General features: G+C 41.6%; 1 protein-coding gene across 1 annotated transcript in view; it reads left to right on the forward strand.

Annotated features, from left to right (window-relative positions):
* The first annotated feature begins 467 nt into the window (after window positions 1-467).
* LOC118569609 (CD2 associated protein) overlaps window positions 468-17,892 on the forward strand; it is a 98,165-nt gene continuing 80,740 nt past the window's right edge. The window contains exon 1 of the mRNA XM_036167629.1: window positions 468-808. Within this exon, the coding sequence (XP_036023522.1) occupies window positions 805-808 (4 nt within the window). The 5' untranslated portion in view covers window positions 468-804. The remainder of the gene's footprint in view (window positions 809-17,892) is intronic.

The raw sequence follows: 17,892 nt of genomic DNA on the forward strand, positions 1-17,892 counted from the left end.
TCCCCCACCCCAAAGAGGAACAAAGGCCTTTGGCCCCGTGGGGAACTTTGCAGGTGACTGTGGGGTCCCCCACCTCTGCCGGGCCTGCCTTGAACTTGGCAATCAAAGCGCTCGCTCCCCTAGGTTCCCGGCTCTTAGATCTCGCACAAGCTACATCTTTGCAGAAGAGAGTGGGGCAACCTGGGCTCCCTTTGCAGGACAACCCCCTCCCTCCCCCTCGGCATCGGTCTGGGACCCGACGCCAGCCGTCCCGTCGCGCGCCCCCGGGACACCGAGTGCCCCGCAGCCCGCCGCACCTGGAGGTGGGTGGCGCGCGCCCCCGCCGTGACGTCACCGCACCTGGCACCGGCCGGAGCCGGGGTGGCGCGCGGGGGCCACAGGGGGCGTGGCCCGGGGGAAAGGGAAAAAAAAAAAAAAAAAAAACTCTAGACCATTCTCGCGAGATTTCGTCCCAGCCGGGTTCCCAACTCGGCCTCGCACCGGCTCCGTGGGTCCCACCCGGGGCTTGAGCGTGGCGCGCTCGGCCTCTGAGGGAGTGGACGCGGGGCGCGCTGTCCGGGAGAGAGCCAGCCGCTGCCTCGGAGGCGGGCGGAAAGCGACCTCGGGGACCGCCGCTCAAGTGCGCAGCGTGCGCACGCGCGGACGCCGCTCGCTCCCGCCTGCCTGCCTGCCGGGGCCGCGGCGGAGGCCGGGCGTGAGGAGCGGCGGGACGCGCCGCGGGCGGATGGAGGCGCCTCCCCGCCGCGCCTGAGCCGGTGCCCCGAAGAGGCCGCGGGGCCGCGCTCTCCCCGCCAGCGCCGCAGCATGGGTAAGCATGGTCGCGCCGGCGCGGGCGACGGGGCTCGCACGCGGGGCGGGGCGGGGCGGGTCGGGCGCTCCGGTCGGCCGTCCTCGGCAGGAACAGCGGGGCTCGAACCCCCGGCTGGCCGCGCCGGGCTCTGCCGGAGCCTCCGGCTTCGATGGGGGGGGGGGGGGGGGGAGGAGGGCGATCGCGAACTTGACCAAGTGGCGCTGGCAGCTCTGCTCCTCCGAGGCTGGGTACGGATTGGGTTTTTAAGGGAAAAAAAAGAAGCTCTCACAACTCCCACATCCATTATGCACACACAGACATTTTTGTCATAGATAATTGTTAGCACAGAAAACCTCAAGTCTCCTATTTGCAGTCGGCCGGGGTTGGCACTGATTTGTGCCGCCTCTCACCTTCCCCTTTTCGTGGGTTAGGTTTGGAAGGCGTCTTCCTGGCAGTCTCCCTGGTCAGGTGTGTTGGCATTTAGCAGCAGCACACCGAGTTTCCTCCGGAGAGGACCGGGCTGGGGGTTCGGTATTCGAGGGTTCCCAGTCTGGAACTCTGGAGAAGCCGTTTCCTGTTGGAAGCGAGACTTCCTCCTTGGAGAGGGAGAGAAAGTACAGAGAGGGCTACAAGGTTGCTTTCTGTGCGATCTTGGGCTTTGCTTTTGGAGTTAAGAGAAGGAAGCTGGAGCGTGCTGCAGCGTTCTTTGAAAAGGAGTTGTGTTAAGGGGTGTAACAGTTCTTTGATAACAGAGTTGCGTCTGGGCTAGGAACTAACTCCCCCAGACGGTTACAAATTAAAATGGTTTCAATTTAGTGGTTTTTTTTTTTTTTTTTTTTAACTTCTCCAACAATTAAAAATAGTTTTGTTTTTTTCTTTTTTTTAAAATCAAGTTTGGGCCTCCATCAGGCAAGAGTGTGTTCAGTAAGTAGTAAAACCAGAAATTGGTTTTGTGGTATAAATCAGAAAGACGTTATCACTTTGCTTAGCTGAGACTGGGTGCTGCTTCAACCATTTCTGAAATTATTAATTCATGACACTAACGGGGATGATTTAGAAGCACGACGAAAACAGGAGTACTGCTGATGTGGCACCCTGTGCCCACACTTTGTTTTGTGGGAGACGAATTTAGCTCGTGTTTACCGACCGACACTGACTATTCTGTTTTCTTAGAGTTTCTAATCTTATGTTCCCTCTGCTTCCTCCTCCTTTGTGTACCTTTTATATACCAAGTGCTTCTCAACCCAGGAGTCAAGCTTTTGCTGTGAGGGACTTTCAAATGGATTCCTTTCCACTTGATTAGTCGAGTTTACGGGGTAATTGCAGGCTTATTTAAGCATCAAAAGCTAGCTTAACTGATTTGGATGAAAAGCTAAAATTAGATATACAGTTCTTATCTGTCTTAAGTCAGGATGCAGAATGTAATTAAACATCTTTTGATGGTCTAGAATCATCATTTTGTGACTTTGACTTGCTTCAAGCCCTTTTAACCAGTCTTGTAAAGACTGTTGGGCCCAGTGCTAAACAACCACCTTACTCCTTCGCACTTTCCAGTTAGGCTTTCTCCTTTTTGTTATTGGATGAGCTTGAAACTGTGATCCCTCTCTACTTTCACCTTCCCCTTTCTCTTCGTGCCTGTGTGTTTTTTAATTGTGGAAATCATTTTAGGGGAAATTGTGATTCATATTAGGGGAAAATCACAGGGCCCATAACTCTTTTATTTCCCCCCAAGAACAGGTTCTTACAGTGTAGCTCTGGGTGTCACTTTGTAGATCAGGTTGGGCTTGAACTCAGAGAGATCCATCTGCCTCCCAAGGTGTGAGGCATCACACCTAGCTAAAGTCTTTTCTTAAGGAAAGTATTTTACATTGTAATGCCTATATTTATTGTTCACAGGCCTTTTCTTTGTGATTTGCTTTGTCTATTTAGGTGAGTTGCCAGAGTATCTTGGGAAAGTTAATTGTTTAGCATACTGTCAATATGTGCTTTTAAGGTTTGTTATTTTGAGTGCTTGTCTTTTTTTTTTTTAGTATTTTTGAAACATTTGCAGATGATTATGAACTTAAAATGTGTTGTTTGTGTAATCATTAAAATCCTCAAGCTCATGTAAGAGACTTTACTGTGATATATAATTTATTCAGTTTGTTACCCGCCATTGCTTCCCCCACACCCCCTTCATTTTTAGGACAAGATCTCACCTCCTCACCCCGTAGTCCAGGACTTGAACTTAGAGTGATCTTCCTGCTTCAGCCACCTGGCTGCTGCTGGGATTATAGGCCTTAGCTGTCACAGCCAGCCAGTTAGTTGTCTGTAGTTCTTGTCATTCACAGTGCAGCTCTACAGAGCTCTCTCAGAGGGCCCTGATTTGGTTCTTAGCATTCATATTGGATGGCTTACAATTGCTCTAACATACAAGGGATCTGATACCCTCTTCTGGTTTCTGAGGCACTCCCTCCCCCATGAGTGCCCTTACACACACACACACACACACACACACACACACACACATACACAGACACACACACACACACACACACACACACAAAGATGCAACCTAAAATACTCAAAAGTTTTATCTAATTTGTTACAAAATAAAAATAAGTCTTATATTTGTTTTGAGATGAACATGGATACTTAAGAGTAATGATTCCTGAACTTAAGGGCTACACCTGGCTAGGTAAGAGATTTCTGAAGCCTACTTTGGAAGTAGAAACAGGAATTGAAGAATTCAGGGCCAGCCCATTCCGGGCTACATGAAACTGTCTAAAAAAGGGAAAAAGGGCTGTGAACAGGGACTTCCTGAGATTTTACCTACAAGCTTTGCAACTTAGGAAGTTAATCAGCCTGTCTGTGCTTCAGTTCCTTGATCTATAAATTGGTGAGAAGGACCAGTCACAGGTTATTAGGAGAAGGAATGAGCTAATAGTGCGTAGAATATTACAGGTGCTGACTTGTCTTTTCAAAAGATTTTTGCAGTTCTACTGATTTGTAAGTGAATTTTGATCTGTTAAAAGCAGAATATTGTCTTTCAAGGATCAGTAAGATGACTTTATGTTAACACAGAAATTGAATTCTGTATAGTATAACTTGACAAAAATTGTTTTTCAATATTAGATATATTATGAGAAACTATTACTCACTTGAAATGTTTGATTGAGAAAAACTTAAGGATTTCTACTACTAGAGACATTTAAGTTTTATGTTGTGTTAATGTTTTTAGTTTCTACATTAAATGGAGGAAATGCCTGTCAACCTTTAAGGTGTCTGAGTGATGGAATTAGGAAAAAAAAGGTTTTAGGGAATTAAGAAAGGCAATGCTTTTTAAAAAAACATTGATTATGTATTTGGGTGTTTTGTCTCAGTGTACATCTGCACAACAGAAGAGGACATCAGATCCCATGGCACTACATTTATAGACAGTTGTGAGCCGCTATGTAGGCCCTGGGAATTGAACTCAGGACCTCTGTTAGAGCAGTCAGTGTTCTTAACAGATGAGTCATCTCTCTAGCTTCAAATACGTTTTTCCCCTTCAAAAATACTGATATGCCTGCATTTTGGAGTGAAATAAGACAAAATGAATTACACACACACACACACACACACACACACACACACATACACACAGAAAAGGTAAGAAACTTAAAAACTTAAGTTTCTCTTAATTTTAAGGTTTTTTTTTTTTTTTTTTGAAACAGGGTTTCTCTGTGTAGCTTTGCACCTTTTCCTGGAACTCACTTGGTAGACCAGGCTGGCCTCGAACTCACAAAGATCCGCCTGCCTCTGCCTCCTAAGTGCTGGCATTAAAGGTGTGTGCCACCACCGCCTGGCAAGATTTTTTTTTTTTTTTTAATTTAAAATTTTGTTTTACTGTTGTATCAGGTAGCAACAAAATTTATGCCCATGAAAATAATTGAGTCTTTTATTGTCAGATAGAAAATGCGTAGGTTTTGGATTACTGTAATGACTAGTGTTCAGATTGCTTGTGTTTGTATGTGAGTGTGTGTGTGCCCACAAGCTTTGTGTGAGGGGGTCCATGTACCTGTGTGCATATGGATTCCAGAAGAAGGTGTTGAGTGCTTTTTCAACCACTTTACCAATTCCTTTGAGGCAAGGTCTTTCTCTGAACCCTGGGATCATGTTTTCCTGGCTAGGATTAAAGACATTAAGCCTCAGCAATTCTCCCGTCTCAGCCTCCTTGGGAGTTACGGATGCTTGTGGTGGCCCCAGTTTGCTACATGTGTGCTAGGATCTGAACTTCGCGCCTCCTGATTGCACAGTTCTTAACTGCTGAGCTGTCTCTGTAGCCTCTGTGTACAGACAGATGCCTTATCTTGTATACTCATAATTTCAGGGTTAAGCATTCAAGGTTGGTGATAGGCACCTCTTTTCTCATCTACTTGGGAGTGGGTACAGGAGGTGATCATGAATTCCAGGGGAGCTTGTGCTGCATAGCAAGACTGTTTCAGAAGTTTATGATTGGGAGAAGTACAGATAGATACTTTTATGAACTCACAGTGAACATCCTGCTTCACCATCCTGAGTGTTGGGATTACAGGTGGGTGCCACCTTTCTTGGCTGAAATTGTTTTAATAGAAAATTGTAGTTGTTTTAGATGATAAATGTACTTCTATAGTGAGTGATTTCCTTATTATAGTTTGTAAGTAACACTCATTTGTACAGATAATATTTATAAGTAGATATCTTGTGATTTACCAAGCAGTTTCAAAACATGAAAAAGAAAAGTTTTCTTTCAAGATGAATCACAACAATCTAAGTCTACTCCTTAATTAGAATATGTTGTGTTCATGATCAGATTATTAAAACTTTTTAAAGTTTGAACACCTTAATTCTGTAAAATTAATATCTACTATATAGACTCAACACAAATAAGGCAGGAAGTCTTTCTAGGTGAGGTAGGGGCCAGAACCTATGTTTGGGATATCTAGATGGAGGTTCATATGTGCCTACAGTCAGCATGTGGGCCCTATGTATGTGGCAGAATGCAGTGTGTAGAAAGATAGGTGGAAAGATCACATTAGTGTGGGAGTGAGGTGGTAGTTGGTGGCAGGCACTAGGTAGAAGTTCAGACTGAATTCCTGGCAGAAGTGAGAGGAAATGGGGTTTGGCAGGGGGACTCAGTGACCTAGCTACAGGGAAATGAAGTAAGACAAGGGCCAGTAGTTTTCTTTTTCTTTTTTTTTTTTTTTTTGGTTTTTCGAGACAGGGTTTCTCTGTGTACCCTTGCCTGTCCTGGAACTCGCTCTGTAGACCAGGCTAGTCTTGAACTCAGAGATCCACCTGCCTCTGCTTTCTAGCTCTCTTTTAGGAACAGGAGCCTGAGATTGTTTCAGATGAGCCTGAAAGTACCACTGACAATATGCTTGAGCCTCTCGGTTATGGATCTTATACTGCATAACATGTCTTGAGATTCGTCAACAGTGGGGGTTGAATGTGTGAGTATAGTGATCATGAATAGCTTTGGGTTTTAAAGTGATCCTCTGCTTGTCAAAATGTTTGAGACTATTCCTTTGTCACAGTCTAGTATCTCTTCTTATTTTGGTCCTAGTGATTTGATGTTCCTGCTTTCTGCCCCTCTCCCTTTGAAAATGGGTCCTATTATGTTCCCTAGGATGACCTCAAACTTGTGAATGCTAGCTATGTGAACGTGCCAGATACCAAATTGGGTGTACTTTAGGTTATTCGAGATGATTCAACGTCTTCCAAGGGAGTGACTGTGAAACATTTGATCATTAGGGTTTGAGTAGAAAAATACTCCAGACTTGCATTGTAGTAACACACAGTTACCACCAATTTTCAAGAAAGGTGTAGGGGATGGGATGTACTCAGCATTGAAGTACTTACCCAGCTTTGGTGGGCTGTGAATTTGTTATGCCCACCCAAAAGAGAAAGATATTAATGCAGGGTCATATCAAGGGAATGAGCTGCTGCTGAGAGATTAGTTAAGAAGTATTTGTTTTCTTCCTTTCTTTGAAAAAGACAAAACAAAACTTCTCACAATCCCTGGATTCTGATATGAATGTCCCTGTCTCTCCTGTTGTTCTGATGGTATAAATCTGTTGGTGTGGCTTATTAGTGTTGTGCTAGAAATAGAATGTGACAATAGGAATGAAACAACATGGACTTGATTAGAAACCCAAACCAGGGATTGTGGTGGTTCAAGAGGATAGGGCGGTCTTCTGGCATAAGAAGTGTTAAAATGCTGGGGGTGGGGGGTGGGGGGTGGTGGTGGTGGTGGTGGCGGTGGCGGCGCCGCACACCTTTAATCCCAGCACTGGGAAGCAGAGGCAGGTGGATCTTTGTGAGTTCGAGGCCAGCCTGGTCTACAGATCGAGATCCAGGAAAGGCTCATATCTACACAGAGAAACCCTGTCTCGAAAAAAAAAAAAAAAGAAGTGTTAAAATGGAAAGAGAAGAATAAAGACTATAGTAATTTTTGTATTGGAAGGAAGTAGGGTTTATTACCTCATTAGTTTGATCAGTGATTAAGTGAGTGCTTGGCAGATGTGATTGTTTTCTGTTGCTGTGGCAAAAACACCTGAGATAATCAACTTAGGAGGAAAGGTTTATTTTAGCTCACAATACTGAATTTCAGTTTATAGTTTGCAGTCTTTTGACTGTTGCTTTAGGACTGGTAGCATCATTGTGAGAGCACAAAGTCTGTTGTCTTCATGACTATGTTGATTTTTTGTCAACTTTACACAAGCTAGGGTTATCTTGGAAAAGAAACCTTAATCAAGAAAATGCCTTCATCAGCTTGCCTATGGGCAAGCCTGTGATGCATTTTCTTGATGAATGCTTAATATGAGAGGTTAGCCCAGTGTGGGCAGTGCCACCCCTTGGCTGGTGGTCTTCTGTTGTATAGAAAGTAGCTGAGCCAGCCATAGAGAAGACGACTGTAAGCATTGGTATTCCATGGGCTCTGCTTCAATTTCTGTCTCTAGGTTCCTGCCTTGAATTCCTGCTCTCACTTTCTTTCATGGTGCTTATCACAGCAATAGAAATCTAACTAAGAAATAATAGTTGGAAACCATGAAAGAGAGATAGGAAGTGGTGACCCTAAAGGACAGTATTTAACTCACTTCCTTCCATTAGGCTCCACCTCCTGAAGTTGTCATCGCAGTGTCTTCCCTGCCCCACAAGTGCTTTGCCACTGGGGTCATTCAAATGCTTTCATGTACTCAGATTTCTCATCGTGTTGAAACAACTTAACAGTTTATTTAAAAATGTGTTTTCTTAGCTGGTGTGGTGGCCCACATCTGTAATCCTAGCACTCAGGAGGTGAAAAGCAGGAAGAGGATGAGGAAGGAGTTCAAGGTCATCCTTCTTGGTTGCATAATATGATCAAGGCCAATTTGGAATACATAAGATCCCGTCCTATCTCAAAAACAAAACAAACAAAAGAAAGAAGCCTGGGGAGACAGTTTAGTTTGTAAACTGCTTGGGAAGCAAAGACCTGAGTTTGGATCTCCAGCCTTATGTTAAAAACTAAAACAAACTGGTGCACCGTTAAGCCTCGAACTGGTGAAGCATCCCTGTGCCCAGCAGAATTGGTGGCGTTCTAGGTTCACTGAAAGACCCTGTCTCAGAAAATCAGGTGGAAGACCTGTGAGGTGGCTCAGAAAGTAAAAGTATTTGTCCCCAAGCCTGATGACCTAAGTTCAGTGGCAGGCAGGACTCACGTGGTGGGAGGAGAGCACTGACTTGGCCAGTTGTCCCCTCCTTCCACAGGCACACTGGAGCCTCTTCCCTACACTAAATAAACGTAAGCCAGATGTGACACACCTTTAAACCCTAGCAGTCGGAGGCACGGGCAGGCAGATCTCTTGAGTAGAGGCCAGTTGGTCTACAGAGTTGAGCCCCAGGACAGCTGGAGCTACACAGAAACCTTGTCTCTAAAAATACAGTGCCTCCTCCCCCAATAAATTTAACAATAACAAAAAAGTGATTGAGCGCAAATGAGGAAGAACACTGGCATTGATCTCTGGCCTCCATATGCACACACACAAACTTGCAAGCACACCACCAAAAATGTTCTCTTAAGATCAAGGTTTGGCAGTAGGCATTAATTAAAATTCCTTCTCTGCTATAGGAGATTGGATTCTGATGAATATTTTGCCTTGCTGCTTAGTGTGTGTAATTACTTGTGCATGCACCATATAAAATGAGAATCTCCTTACTCAAATACTAATTGAGCTCCCCCTCTTTCTTTCCTTCTATTCTTTCTTTCCTGTGAGATGGTCTCATTTTGTAAGCCTGCCTACTCTTGTTGGTCTTGAACTCCCAGAGACCTGCTTGGCAGAGTGCTAGGCTTGAAGGCTTGCACCACATGTCTGCTTAAGCCATCCTTGTTTTCTTAGTTTTATCATTGATATATATCTGTTGGGACTGGGCATCCCATGATCAAATTCTCCATAATTTGACCAGTTGTGGTTTTCTGCGATGGTCTGAATCTGTTGCAAAGATCAGCTTTGATGAGGGTTAAGAGCCACACTTACTAGGCAAAGATGGTTGGTGAACCTAGTGTGCATTATTAGAACTTGAAGCTTGTAGGTTGTGAACCTAATGGGAGAATGTATGAAAATATTTCTGAAGTACTTTTTAAAAATATTTATTTATTATGTATACAGTGTTCTGTTTGAACATCCTTGTAGGCCAGAAGAGGGCACCAGATCTCATTACAGATGGTTGTGAGCCACCATGTGGTTGCTTGCTGGGAATTGAACTCAGGACCTTTGGAAGAGCAAGCAGTGCTCTTAACCTCTGAGCCATCTCTCCAGCCCCACTGAACATGAATATATATTATCTTTTTTTTTTCTTTTGTGGAGCTGAGGATCAAACCCAGGGCCTTGTGCTTGCTAGGCAAGCGCTCTACCACTGAGCTAAATCCCCAACCCATCTGAAGTATTTTTTTGTTAGATATGTAACTGGTACTGATTTATTATACTTAAGTGTACTTTCTTACGGAAATTAAATGTAATAGCCTTCAGGCTTATTTCATCTTGTTTTCTAAATAATGGTTTCTGACAAGCATGTGACTTACTGGTGTATTAGAGTTGATTTAACTTTTCCATTGGCACCTTCTGTCCTCCTGAGGAATGTTTATATGACCCAGATATGTACACATGTATAAAATAGGCATACAAATAGCCTGTGATGAAACACCATGACCAAAAGCAAGTTGTTACACTTCCACATCAATCACTAATTAAGAAAATACTCTACAGGCTTGCCTGTAGCCTAATCTTCTTATGGAGGCATTTTCTCCATTGGGATTTCCTCTTTTCATATGACTCTAGCTTGTGTCAAGTTGACATAAAATTAGCCAGCACATAAATCAAGCACTAGTGAAAATAATCAAAAGAAATTTATTTTGAAACATTTTTTTGGACATAAGCATATGATGGCACATGCTTGTAATCTCAGCTTTGGGAGGCAGAGGCAGGTGGAGCTTTGAGCTGCAAGTTGGCCTGGTGTACTGAGAGAGTTCCATCCAGGACATAATGAGACCCTGTCTCAGAACAAACAACAAACCCCCTCAAAAAAACAAAACAAAACAAAAACCCCAAACCAATTCTTTGGTGTGAGTATATATATATATAACTTTACATTTATTAAAGATGAAAGCAAATTTACATACTAATGATATAATTGTGCTTTTTAAAAATTTATTTTATTTATATGTATTAGTGTTTGCCTGCATGTGTTTCTATGTATTTTGTGTTTACTTGGTGCCTAAGGAAGCCAAAAGAAGATGTCAGATCCCCTGGAACTCGAGTCGAAGAGTTGTGTGCCACCCTCTGGGTGCTAGAATTTAACCCAGGCCCTTTGGAAGAGTAGCTAGTGTTCCTGACTGTTGAACCATTTCTCCAGCTCCCATGCACATGAATTAAATCTTGGCAGAATGTTTAATATGGCATGATATAGAACATCTTTATTTTACAGTTGAGTTTGTTTGTTTGTTTTTTGTAAGGTATTTCTTGCTATAACCCTGGTTTGCCTGGAAATGGCTTCGTAGGTTGAGTTGACTTTGTATTTGTAACAGTCATCTGGCCTCTGCCTCCTGAGTGCTGGAATTACAGGTGTGAACCACTATGCCTGGCTGATATTTGATCTTATAATTGTCAGTGCTGGGAGATCATTTCATGTAAATATGTAGTATAAAATGGCAGAAGTGTGTTTAGAGACATGACAGAAATGGTTGGAAATTCTATCCTAATCCAAAGCCAAATTTTTTTAATGAAATGCAAGTTAACAGTTTAAAGAACACTTCTTAAGGTCAAACATTAAGTCCAGTGATAGACTTATTTGATACTTATGCACTGAGGATAGTAGGAAAATTGTAGGTGAAGTTTCTATTCCTCCAGAAACTCTCAAATGCCTGGTAGCTGCTTCCCAAGTTACCACACAGAGACTTACGTTAATTATAAATGCTCAGCTGGTAGCTCAGGATTATTACTAACTCTTACATTTAAATTAACCCATAATTCTTATCTATGTTTAGCCATGTGGCTTGGTACCATTTCTCAGTACGACATTCTTATCTTGCTTCCTCTGGTGACTGTCTGGTGACTCCTGACTCCACTCTTCTTCTGTCTGTCATCCTTAGTTTGGTTACTCTGCCTATACTTCCTGCCTGGCTATTGCCAGTCAACATTTTATTAAACCAATTCCAGTGACAAATCTTCACAGTATACAAGAGGATTATTCCATAGCATTTCCCCCCTTTTCTCTAATTTAACGAAATGCAAATTAACAGCTTAAAGAACACTTCTTCGGGTAAAACATTCAATCTATTGGTATAGTTATTTGATACTTATACACTGAGGAGTGATAGTAGGAAAATAGTCTTTGGTTTTCTGTAATTAAACTGTCATGTTTCTATAAGGAACAAAAACCTTGTACAGTAAACACTGCAGTTCATAAAAATAACAGTGGTCCTGAGTCTGAGAAGTGTTCAGGTAGTGTTAATTAGCATTGCCTGGCATAGGGGCATGTGTAGTGCAAAGTGAACATGTTTGGTGTTCAGAACCAAGGCTCATTGAAGATGTGCCATTATAGCAGGGGTGAATGCCACCACAAATGTCCTAGATTCATTTTGTTTGATTTTTGAATTAATCTTTGGTCATTGTGTTCAGAGACCTCTTGCTGTTGCCAGATAATTTTCAGTGTCCACATTCAATTATAAGAGGTTGTGAATCAACAGCTTAAGAAGTTTGATAATAGTATATTTAAAGCTTTTAAACAATATTTAGATTGCTATTTATAATTGTGTTTTGGCTTTGATAATACTGTATTTGGTAATACTTTGGAGTATAATTTCTTTTCTTCCCTCCCCAGGCTGTCCCAGAACTGACTCTGTAGCATAGCCCAGTCTTTCTTGCCTTAACATATGATGCTTCTGCCTCTGCCTCTCAAATGTTGGGATTACCATGTGCACTATCACCACTTGGGTGTCTGTCTGTCTGTCTGTCTGTCTGTCTGAGAAAGGGTCTTACTAAGTAGTCTTGGCTGGCCTGGAACTTGCTATGTAGATCAGGCTGATCTCAAATGTATAAAGATCCACTCCTGTGGAGATAAGCCCCTAGCGCCAAGGTTTCAAAGCGTGTACCACCATGCCTGCCAAGAAACTACATTTAAAAAAGCATTAGAGAGCAAGATAGGGAAGTGTACTCTACAGTCCCAGCATTCAGAAGATAAGGCAGGAAGATTGTGAGTTTGAGTTTAGCTTAGCCATATCACAAATTCCAGGCCAGACCTCTCACAAAAGAAAGGAAGGAAGACCTAAGAGAAATATGTCAATAACAACTGAATGTTGGTGAAAACTTCATAAGGAAGCAATTTAGTTTGTAGGAATGTAATAATAATGTTCTAAAAAATGACATGGGGTAGCATTTCATAGTCCTTCAGGTTTTTGTTTTGCTTGTTTGCTTATTTTGTGTGTGATCATGGGTACACATGTGCTGTGGTACATGTGTCATCAGGTCACAAGATACATGCTTTTGAGGCAAATGCTTTTTTAATTCATTGAGACATCTGGCTGGCCCAGGTTCATCTGATTTAAATATGCAAACTATTTTGTGGACCTTTGTGATGGGAATTGTTTTGAGAAAAGGACCTTTGTCTTCATGGATGAGTGTATTTTTTTGAGACAGGTTCTTACGCTGTTGCTTAGGCTGGCCTAGGACTCACTCTGTAGTCCAGCTTTCATAGTTCTGCCTTAGCCTCCCAAGTGCTGAGATAACAGGCATGACCCAGCTCTACCTCTTTTTTTTTTCATGGAATTTTTCAGTGAGGCCTGTAATCTGATAAGAGTTCTGAAGAACTTTAAATAGTAGTTTGTGCTTTATAATTCCATCATTTTTTAAATTAATTTTTACTACGTGCTAGTTCATTTTTAATTTTTTTATTTATTTTTATTTCATTCACATTGCATATATGTCTGTGTGAGGGTGTCAGATCACTGGAGTTACAGACAGTTGTTAGCTTCCATGTGGGTGCTAGGACTTGAACCCGGGTCCTCTGGAAGAGCAGCAAGTGCTCTTAACCACTGAGCCATCCCAACAGCCCCGCTAGTTCTTTTTAACCAGTCATATTACACTATTTTTTTTCCTCAGAGTAATAATAACTATTATCCCATCAGTCAATGCTTTGGTTAAATTCATCAAATATAATTGGAAACCTTTGTCTATATCATTGCAAACAGAAGCACTCAAAAAATGGTGAATAAAGGGCTGAGGATACAGCTCAGTTGCTAGAAGGTTCCAATCCCTACTACATAAGCAAGACAGGATGTCAAATGCCTGTAATCCCAGTCCTCAGGAGGTGAAAGCAGGTGAATCAGAAATTCAAGGTCATTCTTGCCAGTGTAAAGAGTTCACAGCCAGTCTGGGCTACATAAGACTCTGGGAAAAAAAAAAAGTGGACGAAATGCTTGTACTCTAGATTCTCAGTGGGAAGAATGTATATTGTGATTGGTGTTAACATTTAGCGATCGTTTATTAGATATTTCTATTTCAGGTGTATTTTAAAGCTCTTTTCTAAGTATTGTTTAATTTTCACAAATCTATTCATTTTTGAGCACTGTTTAGTAATCTTTGAAAAGCATTTTTTACATTTATAAATGCATTTGTGTGGGAATGTGCATGTGCCACAGTGTATGTGTGTAGGTTAGAGGACAACTTCCTGGAGTTGGTTTTGTCCTCCACTGGATGAGTCCTAGGGATGAACTCAGGTCATCAGATTTGGTGGCAGGCACCTGTACCCATTGAGCGGTTCTGCTGACCTTGTTGTTCTTATAGTTGGGGAATCAACACTGTGGCAGTTAATTCAAGGCCAAGCCTTGAACCTAGGCAAGCCTGTTCACTGCCTGAACTCTCAGTGCTGTAGAGTAGAAAGAACAGTTTATTCTTTTCTTGGCAGCTATTTGGGCTATAGGTTGTAGACATTCTTGATCTTATCCTGCCCTATTTTTTCTTACATTCTTCCAGATTGTAACTTGTTTTGGAATTTCTTTTATTGTCTCCTTTCCTCTCTTTCTTGGTGCTGAGGACTGAACCCCAGACATGTAGTCACTGAATTATTATATTCCCAGCCTACTTAATCTTTATTTCAGACTCATCCAAGCAATACTGTATAGTATTAACTTCATGAATTCAGACAGCTTTGTTTTTTCTTAGATGTATCTAGTGTGCTTAACCAGGTGAATATTTGCTGAATGAAGATTGAACATGATTATTTTATTTTATTACATATGAAAACTAAATTGACTGAAATCAAAGTTAACAAATTTGAAATGAGACTTTAAGATTCCATGCAGTGTATTTCAGTTCAGAGCTACACATAGCTGTTGATTATGTCAGGCATTATAAAACATGCTTCCTTGCTCTTTGAGTCTAAAAATTTGGATTTTTTTTTTAGTAAATGTTTTTGGAGGATGCCTAGAAATATGAAGAGATTCAAATGATTGTTTCAGAAATTTTCATGATCCATACATCTGATGTTACAGGTGTTTGCATTTGTTGGTATAACTTAATTTTGTTTTGGAAATCTGTTGTAGAATGTATAATATTATTTTAAGGTGTGTTAATTTTGTTTATGTTGCATTTATTTAACTCTGTGAAGGTGTGTTACTGACCCTGTCTAAAATGCCTAACGGTCTAATAAAGACCTGACTGGCTAATAGCACGTCAGGAGAAAGTATAGGTGGGACTGGCAGCCAGAGAGAATAGATAGAAGGAGAAACCTGGGAGAAAAACTAGAGAAGAAGGAGTGAAAGAAAAAGGAGCCAGAGAAGGAGGAGGACTCCAGCAGCCAACCACCCAGCTACACAGCAAGGCACAGAGTAAGAGTAAGATTTACAGAAGTTAGAGAATGTGAAAAGCCAGAGGCAAAAGCTAGATGGGATAATTTAAAGTTAAGAGAATGCCAAGCTAAGCCAGGGCATTTATAAGTAAGAATAAGCCTCTGTGTGTGATTCATTTGGGAGCTGGGTAGTGCGTCCCCAAAAGAGCAAAAGCAAACAACATAAAAAAAATCTACTTAGAAAATGAGTAAACTTTTATAGAAAGTTCCTATGTTGTGCTAATTTAATTTGTTCCTCTTTAGATGCTATTTTGCCAGTTATTCATTTTGGAGTATATGGTATTGCATTGAGCCTTTTTTCCCTTTGGTTTTTTTTGAGACAGGGTTTCTCTGTGTAGCTTTGCACCTTTTCTGGAACTCAGGCTGGCCTCGAACTCACAGAGATTCGCCTGACTCTGCCTCCTGAGTGCTGGGATTAAAGGCGTGTGCCACCACCACCTTGCATTGAGCTTTTAATCTCCACAAGAGTATTATAGCAAAAATATTGATGATCTCAATCTTTAGAAATATAGAGATTGTTGCTTACCCGAGATTAGAGACAGGATGTGGGTTGTCAGGCTCAGACTTGCATTGGTCTGATTTGGAAGCATGGTTTCTTAAACATTTAAAACATTTTAGAAAAGGGAGAAAATGTGTTAAGCAAAGAAAATAATATGATTGAAACAACTACCTTATTATATGCAAATAAAGAAGCTTAGCTAGGCACAATGGCACTCTGAAACCTGTGAATCCCAGCTACTCTGAAAGCCTGGGAGACCAGGCTAGGCAACTGAATGAGTTCCTTTCTCAGAACATAAACAGAAACAATCTAAACAAACTTAACTCTCCTAGAAATTGTGGATAGATACCATACATTGTCCAACTGTTTGAGCAACTCCTTTTAAGATACTTGTAACAAATACACTGCATCACACATTGCTTCTGTCTTAGCGTTCTGTTCCTGAGAAGAGATGCCATGACATCTCCTATAAAATAAAGCATTTAATTTGGCTTGCTTAGAGTTTCAGAGGTTTAGTCCCATTATTGCCATGGCAGGGAGCATGGCAGTGTGCAGGCAGACGTGGTGCTGGAGAAGTTGAGGGTTAGTTCTACATCTGGATCTACAGGCAGCAGGAAAAGAGAGAGCCACTGGGCCTGGAATGTCAATGCCCACCTCCAGTGATGTGCTTCCTCCAACAAATCAATACCTCCTAATCCTTATAGGTAGTGGCACTCCTAATGACTAAGCATTCAAATCTATGATGGGGGCCATTCTTATTCAAACCACCACAGGTTCTTTATATATTCATTAGGTTTTTTTTTTTTTTTCCCTGAGTTCTATACAACGTCAGTGAACATTTTTATATGGTATATTTTTGGTCTGACTTGAAAGATTAACACTCTTATTTTGTTGTGGATATCACTCTGTATAAATAAAGTGCTGATTGGCCAGTAGCCAGGCAGGAAGGATAGGGTAGGCAGGACAAGGAAGAGGGGAAGGCTGGGAACAGAAAGGCTGGGAGGAGACACTGCCAGCCGCTGCCATGAGAAACAACATGTAAAGACACCGGTAAACCACAAGCCACGTGGCAAAGTATAGATTAATAGAAATGGGCTAAATATAAGAGTAAGAGCTAGACAATGGTAGGCCTGAGCTAATGGCCAAGCAGTTTAAATAATATAAATGTCTGTATGATTATTTTATACGTGGGTTATGGGACCTCGGGGGCTTGGTGGAACCTGGAGAGAAGCTCTCCAACTACATTATTTCTAGTATTTTCTTGAAGTTAAGACTGGAATTGAAATTGAAGAATTAAGAGCTAGATGTGGTGTCCATACCTGTAATCTCAGTACTGGGGAGGTTGAGGCAAGATTGCTTTGAATTTGAGGCCAGCTTGGATTTCAAAGCAAAACCCTGTATGTATGGGGTTGGGATGGGTGGGGTAGGGGGTATAGGGTAGTGATAGTGGGAGGAGTAAGCAAAAGGAAATAAAAGAACCCTAAACAAACAAGGAATGTAGAACTTACTGAATTTTCCTAGTATAGGTTTTGTATGTTATTTTGGGAGAAGGAAATGATTATATACATATAATTTCTTTGCTTATAGTTGTAACTATAAGTAATTAGTCCTTGTAAGATCAAAGTAAGTTATGAGGTTATTCTTTGTGGATGTGACACCAATTGGTCTGTAATATTAGAAGGAATAGAATACTATGAAAAAAAATTGACGTAATTTCCTTCTGAGAAATGTGATCAGAGAGTATACAGACTATGTATACCTTTACATACTACTTGAAAACAGGACAAGAAAAGTGTTAATAGTTGAGTCTGAACTGTCCCTGTAGGCTCATATTTTGTTTGCTTATTTTAGCTGGTGGAGCTTATTGAAACTAGGAGGTGAGGCTTGGTTGGAGGAAGTAGCACTGGGGTGGGTCCTTGAGTGTATCTTGTTCCTGACATCTTCTTGTCTGTGGTCTGTATAATGTGATGTGAGCTGCTTTGCCATGTCTTCTCTAATGTTGCTCACTGAATCTTATGAATGCTTTTGAAGATGTTTAGTTACAGCGATAGAAAAAGTAACCAGTTTATTCACAGGGGTAGGTTTTATGTGCAGTTGTTTGGGTATCTTAAGAGTGATTAGAGCTGGGGGATGTAGCTTAACTGTATAATGCTTGTCTGTTAGGCATGAAATATCCTGTGTTCAATCCATAACACGAGATAAACCTTTAGGGTGTGGTGGC

This window comes from Onychomys torridus, chromosome 18 (genome assembly GCF_903995425.1).
Source record: "Onychomys torridus chromosome 18, mOncTor1.1, whole genome shotgun sequence".
Classification (NCBI taxonomy): Eukaryota; Metazoa; Chordata; class Mammalia; order Rodentia; family Cricetidae; genus Onychomys; species Onychomys torridus.